Here is a 13,541-nt window from a genome sequence, read left to right on the forward strand (position 1 = left end):
CACCGGCATGCCAAAGATGTCTGCTGTCACTCGGTATGAGGCTCCACAGGCCAGTCAGTAAATGGTCACTAGCACCTCAATTTCGTGGTTCCAGCCGTGTTGTTTTTCCCAGGGGAGCATTTGCACAAGCATGTTGATGCTTGGTCTTGACAGTCTGAAGGCTGGTTTGAGGTCAGCTCCAGCAAAAAATATTGAAAGGATGGGGATGCTGTAATTTATTTGTGTGTATATTTTTACTGGGCTTTTTTCCTGTTTAAAAAAAAAAGACACTTAAAGTATTTAAACAGATATGAATCAGGTTTTTTATATATTTATTGAACAGTTACTGAAATATTTATTGTTATTTTTAGTATATGTCATGTAATGTTCACTTAAATTTGTGATTAAAAGACAATATGAACTTTGATGGCTTTCTTAAGTGTGTATTTCTGACCATTTGCATGACATACAAATGTCCTGTTTGTATAATTAAGTTACTTGACAATACGCTTGTTTTTGGAGAGTAAAGCTTGTTTCAGTACTCCACAGTGATACTTTTGTTAAACTGTATAGGCTTTATATAGTATTGATCTACCACCGTATGATATTATATACAGCAAATGCGACCTTTTCTCTAGCTTTGGGAGTACATGCATGCATAGAAACACCAGGCTATTAATTTTTTTTTTTTAAATGTCCAGAGTCAAGAAGGCACTTCAGCCTGAAGGTACAAAATGCCGGCAGCAACTGCGACAACCACCCAATTCATTTTCCTTTTCTTCTCCTTTTCTTTCCTTATCTTTTTACTGAGCAGATCAACCACCGATTCCACAACTATTCCCGCAATTATTTCCCACCGGTGGCTCTTTATATAGGCGCACATCTTGCTATAGTGCAGGTAAAGTAATTAATAAAATATTTTTCATGTATTATTTTTACAATGAAAACACACAGGTTAACGTTTAGATATAATTTTATTGTATTCTTTATTGATAGTGGAGCGGCTGATCCAGCCTGGTCATGTAAGCCGGACCTGTGACATCATCAAGTACGCTGGTGTTACAATTGTACAAATCGCGAGTCCGTACTCGCGTTCTCGGCAAGTCCGTACTCCCGTGCGTTCTCGGCGAGTCCGGACTTGCCAAGAACGCAAGTACAGACTCGCGTACTTAAGAATTGAGAAAGGGCCTCTGTCTCTTGTGTCAAGCTTGCATGTCCCAGTTCATGTCTTTCCATGTTTCCTCCTTTATTTTGAAAGGTCTGCTGTTTCCATGCTATGTTTAGTTTTACTTTTCCCTGTGGTGTCATGATCATTTGTGTCAGCTGTGTCTCCCCAGGTGTTTCCACTTCCTTCATTACCCTCCTGTGTATTTAAGTCCTCCGTCTCCTTCTGTTTTTTGTTGGGTCATCTGTTTGTCTTCATGTTGCGTCACTTAAAGTCACAGAGTTTTTGCTACTGCTCAGGTTTGTGTCCATGCTCATGTTTAGACTTTTTTGAGTTTGTTTTGCATGTTCCTGGTCATTTTTATGTTCTTGTCTCTCGTCATTGTTTTCATAGTTTTTTAGTTCTTTCCCAGTTTAGGTTTTAGTTTAGTTTCGCCCTTGTTCTACCTTGCCTTGTTTTTTTGTTTTTGAACATCAGCCTGTGTCTACTGTGTATCCGTGTGTCTGCTTTTGGGCCCACTGAATAAACACACCGGCGTTCCCCACCGTGACAGGTTGTGCACATTTATCATTCACGCTGTTTATATATGAAATTATTATTCATTCAATTAAATTCAATTCAATTTTATTTATATAGCGCCAAATCACAACAACAGTCGCCTCAAGGCACTTTATATTGCATAGTAGATCATACAATAATAGATACAGAGAAAAAAAAAACAACAAAAAACCCAACAATCATATGAATAAAAACTATGTTGTGTTATTCAGAAAAAAAAAGAGGGCCACTTGAATCAAAATGAAACAGGATTTGTGGAGGTAAGAAATGATAATTGAAAGAGTGTTGGGGCATATACTGAGATTATGAACATAGTGCTGGCATGCCCTCTGAAAATGTGCACACTGAGTAAGTCATAGTCTTGTGGGCTTTGGTGAAATTTTGCACTCTTCCTATATAGAGACTTAGCATTTGTCTGCTGTGGTCTGCTCTGAGTGAGAGCTTCATCACATTTTTTTCTTTCTATTTTTTGCAAGTTAATATTCTCTGTGTTGACATTACATTAATTGTCTTATTTGTCATTATAGTTATTTAATTTGAACACTAAAACCAAAGGACTGAAATATCAAGCTTTGATGGGAAACATGTAGAAGGTGTAGGAGTTAAAAAAATGACACTTGGAAAGAGTTACAAACAATGAAAGAAAGAGCTTTATTGTAAAGTAGAATCTTTATAAAAATGTCTTATGAGGGGTTTTAAGCAGCGATAGATGGAATGAAAAATCAACAAAAAAGAGCATGCTCAAAAAAAAATTTGTCATGGATAACAAAGAATTTCATCAAGCTAACAGAAACTGAAATATCAGAAAATATAATATGAATATGAAATGATAAAATGGCTAATAGTCATGTAAGCAGTCTACATTAAAGGCATGGACAGTTATTATCAAAGAAAAGATTCCCTTCTTGCTCAGCTTGTACGGATTGACACCTGTGGGTTCATAACATTTCTGAGGATTGCATTGTTTTTTTGATCCACTTGAGTTGTTTCTCTGAGAGAAACGAGTAGACTCCAGGTTTTTTAATGATACCACAACCTCGTCCAAAAGAAGTGACTCCAACCAGCACTCCATTGCACACGAGTGGTCCTCCTGAATCCCCCTGACAAAAGAACAAATATATGAGTCTTTCTTTGACTAACTTACAGGTGTCACAATGTCAAAAGGGTGTTGAGTTGGATGGATATTTACTTCCAACAAGAAAAAAAAACATACTTTCTATATACTTACTTGACAGGTATCAGCCTTTTTTTCACCATTTGAACCAGCACATATCATGTCACTGGTGATAACGGGGTTGTGGTTGTAATAATCACGAGAGTTGCATGTCTGTCTACTGACCACAGTCACATTAACAGACAGGAGAACATCTGATGTGTTGTTGTTTTCAGTTTTTCCCCATCCAGCAACCAGACACTTGCTTCCAGCTGGAGGGTCCTTGACAGTTTTGGCTAACTGGAGACATTGTACTGTCTTGGTTAGCTTTACTGGTTTCTTCAACTGAAAAAAAATGTATATTAAAAGAAAGATTACATATTGATAATGACTACATTACTTATAGAGAGCTGGCCTTAAATTTTAGTATTTACTCTATATGCAGCACGTGCTAAAGTCTTGAAACACCACTCATTTATTTGTATTTTGCTTGGAAAATCCAAAATAGGCACAGTGATTTATTCAAATATGTCCATACATGCACAGAAATAAATCATATAAGATTACAAACAAACTTGTTCACATTAATGCATCTCTCTTTCACTTGCTTTTGGACAATGAATTATCACTTTACCTTGAGCAACATGAGGTCATTGCCCTTGATTGCCTTGTAATAGTCAGGATGAGGAAAACGTTTATCAACCGTTTGGACCTGCTTAGAATCTTTTTCTTTTTTCCTGATTGAGTGTGCTCCCAGGGTCACCTGAGTCATACTGTAGAAGAAAAAAATATTAGTGAAATTTCACTTATATAAAAGGTTAATAGGTCAGATTAACCTTTTTAAATAAAACAATTATCAAAATATAACTGCATAGTTACTTCAGTACATGTGTGTTATTATATATATTTGGGTTATGGCTATTATAGAGACTGCATGGAGTTTTCCTCCAGCTGAATTTTAACAATATAAATGTTGCAGTTATGAAAATTTCATAGTGCAATTTCTCTTTCAGTGACAGTGATTACCACACATTTCTTGTTTGTAACATGATTATTCTGGTTTAAATAAACATTTAATCTTTTCTCATTTCTTGAATTATGAGCAACATCAATATTTGCAGACAATGCACACAAATCTACTTGTGTCTTACAGGCTTACAGGCCTTTTTATAAAAACAACAGACAGTATGTTTGATGCCAATTTGATTTCTATAATTCTATCTATGGTAAGAAAATAAAGAATTTGTGATATGTATATATATAGAACCATATACTTCTTTGTGTGTGTGTGTGTAAGTCCTCATGTTCCTACTTGGTGCAGTGTGCAGCTGTCAGGACCCATTGTGGATGGATTAACGTCCCTCCACAGAAAGATTTTTTGCTTTCCACATGGGCCATGAAAGGCAATGAGTGTGGCTTGACTTCTTTCCCTTCAATAATTTCGGACCCATGACCTAGAAAAAAAGGAAATATCCATCACATAAAGTCAGCAGACGATGAAGCTGAAAACAGATTCATGTAACAAACATCCTTCACCAGCTGCTTTTCTAATGCTGAAAGATATCAATAATGTGACTATGCATTCTGCTTGTTTAAATGCATGAGAAAATGATCTACAAGTAAATTAAAGTTCATTAGAAATCATTAATCACCTGGCTGGATGATCAAGAGGAGCATGCATGGAATTAAAACACTGAAATTACTCAGGCAGAACATTTTGCATTTCGTCTCTCATAGATGTTGAATGCACTGAAACCCACTGTGACGCTCACCTTTATATAGAGAGCTGAAAGGATGTGGTCTGACAACTGAAATTAACAAGTCAGCAAAATGGACACCCAAACACTTGTGATTAAACATATCTTTAACAATCTTACCCCATTCACCACTAACAACAACAACAACAGCAGCACGCATGTACACTTAGACACTTTTTGATCGTGAGAAAGTTGACTAGGTGTATTTCTCATGGATGAATACTTCATTGTGCTTGTATGACGGTTAAACTAAACTTAGATTATTGTAATTTTCATTCTGTGCTTTAAAGACTTCCATATTTCATGACATATTGTCATTCAAACTTATGGGACAATCAAGAGGAATGTGTAGGCTGGTCAGCAGGATACAGCTGAGACAATGTCTCAGTTGTACTTGGAGTAGAATCCGATTGCTTTGCATAATGATTAGTTGAAATTTTTTTATGTTACTGGTCAAAAGCCATGTTTGGACAACGTGTAAAACAAACTAAAAAGTAATCTGTTTGTTATATTTGTACTGTTTACTAATAATTGATCTACACTATATTGCCAACAGTATTTCCTTGTCTAACTACACACTTATATGAACTTAAGTGACATCCTACAGCAAAAATATGATGTCAGCCATATTTTGCAGCTAGAACAGCTTCAATTCTCCGGGGAAGGCTTTCCATAAGGTTTAGTAGTGTGTTTACAGGAATTTTTGGCCATTCTTTCACAAGTGCATTTGTGAGGTCAGACAATGATGTTGGACTAGAAGGCCTGACTCGCAGTCTCTGCTCTAATTTATCCCAATGATGTTCTATTGTATTTAGGTCAGGACCTTATGCAAGTTCTTCCACACCAAACTTGCTCATGCAAGTCTTTACGGACCTTGCGTTGAGCACTGGTATGCAGTCATGTTGGAGCCATTCCCAAAACTGTTCTCACAAAGTTGGGAGCATGAAATTTCACAAATATCTTGGTATGCTGAAGCATTAAGCGTTCCTTTCACTGGAACAAAAGGGCTGAGCCCAACTCCTGAAAAACAACCCCCCACTATAATCCCCCCACTGCAAAACGTTACACTTGGCACAACTGAATCAGACATTATTCTCCTGGCAATCACCAAACCCAGACTCATCCATCGGACAGAAAAGGGTGATTTGGCACTCTAATGAACAGGTCTCCACTGCTCCAGTGATGACGTGCTTTACATCATTTTATCCGATGCTTTGCATTACACTTGATGATGTAAGGCCGCAGCTGCTCAGCCATAGAAAGCCACGTAATGAAGCTCATTATGCACTGATCTTGAGCTAATCTGAAAGCCACATGAAGTTTGGAGGTCTGTAGTGATTGAGGGTAGAACATTTGTGAAACTCTGTGCACTATGAGCCTCAGCATGTACTGACCCTGCTCTGGAGCCTACCACTTCCTGGTTGAATTGCTGCTGTTACCAATTTCTTCCACTTTGCTACAATACCACTAATAATTTACTTTGGAATATTTAGTTGACAGGAAATTGTATGAGTGGACTTGCACAAATGGTATCCAATTCATTGAGTTCCTGTGAATGAGCCATTGTTTAACAAAATGTGTGTAGAAGCAGTGTGAATGCGTAGGTGTTTGATTTTATACACCTGTTGTTACGTTTCTCGAATGGACTCAGGTGCAGACCAGGGATCCTTTGCAGAAACACAGTGGTTTATTTAACAGTAAAAACACCAGGTGCCATTAAATACAATGTTCGAAGAAGAGTCTGGGGTTCCAAGGTCCATGAAGGGGTTAGGGAAAGGTCCACACACATCTCTCTTCTCAGTATTCCACTCCTCTCTCCTCTGTGACTGCTCACGCTTCCTTACACTTCACCACTCCTCGCTCGTGGGACACTCAGGTTTATGGAGGCCAGTTCGGGGAAGACCTGTATACACAGAAAACTTAGTTAGTAATAGGTACAGAAACAGATGCTCAGATTCAGATTTCTAGTGACGGGTTGACTGACGTAGATTACTCAATGATCCAGTGACGAGTAGCAAAGGAACCATCATCTTGAATAAGGCTCAGGATTATGGAAGATCAGCGGCAGGTGCGATGATTGAAAACAGGTGCGTGGGCCAGAGGCGAGAGCCTGTGATGAGCACCGCACAGGGAGAGGAGAGAGAGAGAGCATACATAAAACAAAACACATTGCCTAGCAAGGGGCCAGCCGGCGAGACACGGGGACCATGACACTATCCACCCATTAACGGGAGCCTCCCGGCAACCCACCAGGCTTACCAGTGTGTTGGCAATGGAAATCCCACAGCATGCGTTTATCCAGAATGGCGGATCGCGGATGCCAAGCACCTTTTTCTGGGCCGTAGCCCTCCCAGTCCACCAGATATTGGTAACCACACCCCCGGCACCGGGAATCCATGATGGAGTACGCGGGCAGTCCATCCACGAGCCGAGCGGGAGTAGGGCGCCTGGAATGAGGGCACAGAGGATTAGACCGGACTGGTTTAATTTGAGAAACATGAAAAACATTGTGTATCCTCATATTGCGTGGTAATTTGAGCCTTACGGAGACCAGGTTCACCAGAGCCGAGATCTCTAACGGGCAATGAAGTTAGAGGTGAGCTTTTTGGACTCCGTCCTGATGGGAACAAAACTTATGGAGAGCCGTACCTTTTATCCTACAGCATATTTCGGAGTTGGGGTCCGGGGGCAGTCCATAATGCGCTTGTAGTGCTCCTTAGTGCGTAACAAGGCTGCCCAGGTGGCCCTCCACACCCGGCGGCACCTGCGCAGATGGGTAAGTATTGTAGTGTTACCTGCAGAAGGGGGTAAACCGGTCACAAAGTCCAAAGCCATGTGGCACCACGATCTGGAGGGCATGGGCAGAGGATGGCCTTGTCCCGCAGGAGGCTGATTCGAAGGCTTATTCCAGGAGCAGATGGTACAGGGAGAGACATACTTCCGGGTGTCAAAGAGGGCCACCAGAAGAAGCGCTGCAAAAACTTAATGGTTCGGTGCATTCCAGGGTGATAAGTGAAGCAGGCTGTGTGTGCCTGGATGGATTGGGGCACGAACAGCCCCTGGGCCAGTCCATTTCCTGGGTCTGGATTCGTCCTCTGAGCTTCTCGGATGGCTCTCACGATCTCCCAGGAAATGACTTTCACAGTGCACGTAGCTGGGAGAATAGCTGTGGGGTCCGCCTTATCCTCCTGCCAGGAGAGTGCGTCGGGCTTGACATTGCGAGACCCTGGCCTGTAAGTAAAAGAAAAGTGGAAACGGGTGAAAAACAGGGCACGGGAGAAGAAAGCACAGGGATGTAGCTTCCCATCTTTCTGCTGGGAAAGAACTGCTCCGACCCCGGAATCTGCAGCATCCACCTCAACCACGAACTGCAGCTCCCTAGAGCAGTTCAAAAGTGGAGGTGAGGAGAGGCAGAGGGTATTTATTTCTGACTGTAAGGTTATTTAACCCACAATAGTCAATGCACGGCCGGAGCGTCTTGTCTTTCTTCTCAACAAAGAAAAAACCTGCCGCTACAGGTGAAGTGGATGATGCCGGCTACAAGAGACTCAAAAATGTACTTTTCCATAGCCTCTCGTTCAGGCCGCGAAAGACTGTAGCGACGGCTTGTGGGCAATGGAGCTCCTGGGAGAAGATCAGTGGCGCAGTCATACGTCCAATGTGGGGGTAATGACTGCACCCGGTCCTTCTGAAACATCTCCGTGAGATCGTGATAAACAGGAGGCACATTAGACAAGTCGGGGGACACGGGCGGCTCAGCGGGAGAAACAGATGTGTTGGTGAGGCGGACTTAAGACAGGTCATATGACACTCCTCACCCCACCTGGAAATGCATCCCTTTTGCCAATCAATGTGCGGGTTATGCTGTTGTGTGTGTGGGGGGTGTGTGTGATGACCTCTGATGACCTGTAGAAACTTTTATTAGTATCTATAAAATGACAGCAGCACAAACTAAAATTTTTGCAGCACAAACGTAGTACAAATGTTTGATACCACTTATGTTGGATTTGAAAAAGGTGGGGGGGGGGGCAACTTCACTCACATTTGGCCCTGGGACCATAGATGGTGGGTCGTTTCCACACACTCCTTTGTGTACTGGGTGTATAGGCTGTGGTGATTTTTCCCATATGATTTTCGTTTGGTCCACGGCTGCTGGTAAGTCCCAGTTCCATGATTGTTTTGTTGTATTTCAGGACACTGTCAAAGACAACACCACATTAAGTGTTTCTATTGTTTGTTTTTTTCTTGTTTATTCTTCTGACTATAAATACAATTGTATTAATATTGATTAATAATCATAACACACAGAAATTTCAGTTAACTGTGACTTTAGTTCAACAATAACAGTTTTACAGCAAAACAACAACTAGGGCCCTTAAAATAAAAATAGAAATAAAATGCATTGTACTTAATCATTGAAATTGTCCCTTTGAAAGTATTTTTTTTAGGTTGCAACCTTATAGTTCAGTTTGTTCCTCAGAGTTTATAGAGTAGAGGGTCAGTCAAGTCAAAACACAGATCGAATGAGGGAATGATCTGCAATAATCTGTCAGTCAGCAAAAAAAGGGGTCCACTGAAGTTTCACACTTAGTGTTTTTATAGTCTAGAGTGCACTCTTTTTATCTGTTCACTGTTGCCAGTCGGGGTGACTGGTGGAATCCTACCAGAAATCAGATAAACCATTGGCCGTCGTACTTGTTGTGCAGATCTGGATCCTGGAAATCACACTGGGAGGCTCGCCATCAATTGGAATCACTGGTCTTTTCTCGTGGAGCTCAAAGCTCACTAAAAGACCTGACCTGTATTTAAAAACAGGTTTATAGTCTCTCATCTTTCACTTCTTCCAGCATTCAAATTAATCATAAATTCAACAACAATAACTGCAATTTGCAATTACTTACATCCTGAAAAAGTGTGGTACTCTTCAGTTAACAGATTAAATTGTAACTTGAGTTAGAACTTCTGTCTAACCAACATAGTTGCAATAGCCACACACGTAACACAATTATTAGACAAATAAAATACAAATGTTAAAGCTTAAATTTCTTCAAAGCATACGTTACACTAAATCCGGCACAAAAGCTATCAAATTGCATTTGTTCCCTCATAACACAAACGCTCATCATCAACATGACACATACAGTAGAAAAATATGCATTAACTACTATGATTAGCATCATCGTTACGATCATTGAACATAGAAGATAAATCAGTTAGCTTACCGAGACACGTGGAACACTTTTAACTTAGCCGCCACCTCTGCTGATTTCGGCAGCTCTGTCTAACATTCAACTCACTATTGAAATGTTAGCGGATAACTTCTGAACACTTTTTGACAACTTTTATGAAGCTTTGCTTCCGTAACCGCGGCAGTTTCTGCTGCTAATCAAGATAGCTTCGGATTTTTCTTCTCCTCGAATGGCTGGTATCAATACGCCATGTAAAAAACACAACTTCCTGTTAACCTTCAAAATAAAAGCTCCTGCTAGGCGCAGCAGGAAGTGTGGAAAAAAACACATTTTTTCCACATTATCACTTCTCATGACAATGAAATAAAACAAATAAAAGAATGATTCTGAAACTAAACAAATACCTTATAAAGCTCATCTTATTTTTACCCGTTTCTCCAGCTGGGTTACATATGTTTATATATAAATATATGCAGTGGCCCCTTGAGACAAAGCACGTACAAACTCCAAAAAGCACGTACAAATTCCAAAGCACGTACCAACTCCAAAGCACATTTCTAGCATTAACTGAACTTCCAAAACAGAGCTACCTAGATCACTTAAATTACACAATTGAAAGCATATGTGTATTGTTTGTGTATTTATACACAAGCACTCATATATATTCAAAAAATTAAAAAAAAAATGTTCATTTACCTGTTACTACCACACACCAAATCCGGTCGTTGGTACTTGCTGGCTTGTGTAGCCACTAGGTAACAAAAGCTCAACACTCCCCCTAGCATTCTGGAGCACTTCTGTTGTCTTTTGTATGTGTTTTGGAGTTTTTACGTGCTTCTGAGTTTTTACGTGTTTTGGAGTTTTTGCATGTTTTGGAGTTTTTACGTGTTTTGGAGTTTGTACGTGCTTCAGAGTTCGTCCGTGTTTTGAAGTTTGTACGTGCTTTGTCTCTAGGGGCCACCGTAAATATACTTTTATTTATTCACTCCACATAAAATGTAATAAATAAATCATATAATACAAAAACCAACTATTTACATTTCAACTTTTAACTATTTAAATTTTCAGCTTTTTCCTTTTAAACAAATTTAAAGTGAAACAACACAAAACACTGCAAACCACAACACAATTAAAATATGAAAACAAAAAGAAGATGCACATTCTCTGTCATATAGGCCTGCATGAATGAACTTTCTGAATCCTTTATCATCCGCAACTGAAAATAGTTGTGGATGATTACTATACCTTTCTAATGTGACGTTGTTGTCCCTGGCTCTCTTTCTCTCTCTCTCCCTCCCGCTCTGTTCCTGTGCTACTGCGAGTGTAAATACCGCCCCTCCCCTCTCTTCCCAGCGCAAAGCACAAGGCTTGCGTGCGGAGTGAAGCGGAAAAAAAGTGCGAGAGAGAGGGTGAGAGAAAGAAAAAAACCCCCACGGCTCGCGATAAGGAGCCGGCTCGCGTCGTTCACGTCAAAGATCCGGCTCTACGAGCTGTTTCGTTCGCGACTGACACATCACTAGTGGCTGCACACAACTTACACATGGCCCACATACCGCAAAGAATGACGGCCCTTTGGTGGCCCAGATCTGGTTTGCCAGAGGTAATCCACACATGGGCCAGCACAGGACCACCAGTGTGTCTGCAAATGGCCTGCCACGCCTCAGCCAGAGGTCTCCGCACCTGCTGGCCCTGCCACGCCTCAGCCAGAGGTCTCCGCATCTGCTGGCCCTGCCTCGCCTCAGCCAGAGGTCTCCGCACCTGCTGGCCCTGCCTCGCCTCAGCCAGAGGTCTCCGCACCTGCTGGCCCTGCCTCGCCTGGTCCTGTCGCACCAGCTGGAGGTTCAGCCGAGCCCGTCCAGCATCCTGCCACACCTGCTGCAGCGCCACCACCTGGTCCACCATCTGCGGCTTCCACGCCGTCGCCTGCAGCGCCACCACCAGTAGTTTCCATGCAGTCGCCTGCAGCGCCATTATCTGGTCCTGCCTCGCCTGGCCCTGCCACGACCCAGCCAGAGGTCGACGCCTCGCCTCTGCTCGTCTCGCCTGCCACGACCCAGCCAGAGGTCGACGCCACGCCTCTGCTCGTCTCGCCTGCCACGACCCAGCCAGAGGTCGACGCCACGCCTCTGCTCGTCTCACCTGCCAAGCCACGTCCAGCATGGCTGTTTCCGGAGCCTGTCAAAACAGCCTGTCCACGGAAACCCACCAAACCACCCGAGGGGTCACGTCCACATCCACACTACCGTCGACCACCTGCCAAGCCACCCGAGGGCCTTCGTGCAGGCCCACGCTGCCATCGACCGCCAGCCAAGCCGCCCGACAGGTCTTGTCCATGCCCACGTCACCGCCGGCCGCCAGCCAAGCCGCCTGACAGGTCTCATCCACATCGCCGCCGGCCGCCTGCCAAGCCACCCGACAGGTCTCGTCCACGTCGCCGCCGGCCACGAGCCAAGCCGCCCGAGTGTGGCCAGCCATACCTGCTTCGCCACTGCCACCTTCCACGTGGTCGGCCCCCTGAACCATTGAACTATGAACTGCTATGCTGTTGACCTCCAGGACGGCCCCCTGATCTGCCTGACTTTGGACTCTTGTGCCATCGGCCTCCAGGTCGGCCACCTGAACTACTTCACCATGAACTCCTTTTCTGCCGAGATCATGGTCGCCCTCCTGAAACAGGGTCTTGGACTCTTAAGCCCTTGTGTTTGGACTGAGTGATTCGGATTCTTTATTTTTTGTGGTTTTTATTTGCATGTTGTTTATGTTTAAGTTCATTAGATTAGCGAAGTTCATTTGGTTATTAGACTTCTTGTGTTTTCTTCCCCTGTATTTAAGTTTCCCTCACCCTTTGTGTTTCATGCTGCGTGTCTTATGTTATCAAGTTTGTATTATCATGTCTGTCTCATGTTCACTTCCCTTGTCCTGTCATTAGGCTCATGTCAGTCAGCTGTTCCTCCATGTGTTCCCACTTCCCCTAATCACCTCCTGTGTATTTAAGTCCTCTGTTTTCAGTGTGTCATTGTCAGGTCGTCTGTTGTCCACGCCATGTTTCCCATGCCATGCCATGCTTCCAAGTTTCTTGCCTAGGTTTTTCTTATTGTTTGTTTAGATTTCCCACTTTAGGTTTGTGTTAATTTTGCTTCAGTTTGCCTTGCCTTTTGTTTGTACCTTTTACCAGCCTCATTAAACGGCTCGCTTTTTGTTAACATTCAAGTTCTGTTCCCTGTTCCTTGGAGTCTGCGTTTTGGGTCCTTTTTTCAATTCATACAGTCTGCCCCCGCCAGACTGTGACATGGTCAGTGAGTCGTTTGGTACTGAGCCGTGCGAGTTGAGGCTCAAGTGTGAAATTGATGGTCTTCAGGGTTTTCATCAGTTTTTATCATTATTTTTTTTAATCGTTTTTATCGTTAGCTTGGTTTCCCTGGGTCTTTTCCCGTGTTATGAATAAATCTTTTTTATTTTTTTTATTTTGTTGTAATTATCTATCTTTATCACCCTAAAGACCGACCCATGAAAATATTGTTGGACCTAAACCGGTCCCTGGCGCAAAAAATGTTGGGGACCGCTGATCTACACCACACCAAGGCCTTTGCTGCTATTTGGACCCATCTGTATCACACCAGGGCAAGTGCTGCTAGATGAGGCAATCTGCACCACACCAAGGCGTGCGCCACTAGTTGGAACCACCTACTTTACTTTACTCCGTGTGCTGCTAGCAGAAGCTCATCTGCATCACATCGGGC

At 42.6% G+C, this 13,541-nt stretch overlaps 1 protein-coding gene across 1 annotated transcript; it reads right to left on the reverse strand.

Annotated features, from left to right (window-relative positions):
* Positions 1-2,640: 2,640 nt before the first annotated feature.
* Positions 2,641-4,571, reverse strand: LOC134638329 (granzyme K-like). The gene is made up of 5 exons (XM_065471843.1): positions 4,508-4,571; positions 4,168-4,309; positions 3,490-3,628; positions 2,931-3,200; positions 2,641-2,802 (listed from the first exon to the last, which is right to left on the reverse strand). The coding sequence occupies exons 1-5, from the start codon at positions 4,569-4,571 to the stop codon at positions 2,641-2,643; spliced, it is 777 nt and encodes a 258-aa protein (XP_065327915.1).
* Between the last annotated feature and the right edge of the window lie 8,970 nt (positions 4,572-13,541).

The sequence above is a fragment of the Pelmatolapia mariae genome, linkage group LG12 (genome assembly GCF_036321145.2).
Source record: "Pelmatolapia mariae isolate MD_Pm_ZW linkage group LG12, Pm_UMD_F_2, whole genome shotgun sequence".
NCBI classification, from domain to species: Eukaryota; Metazoa; Chordata; class Actinopteri; order Cichliformes; family Cichlidae; genus Pelmatolapia; species Pelmatolapia mariae.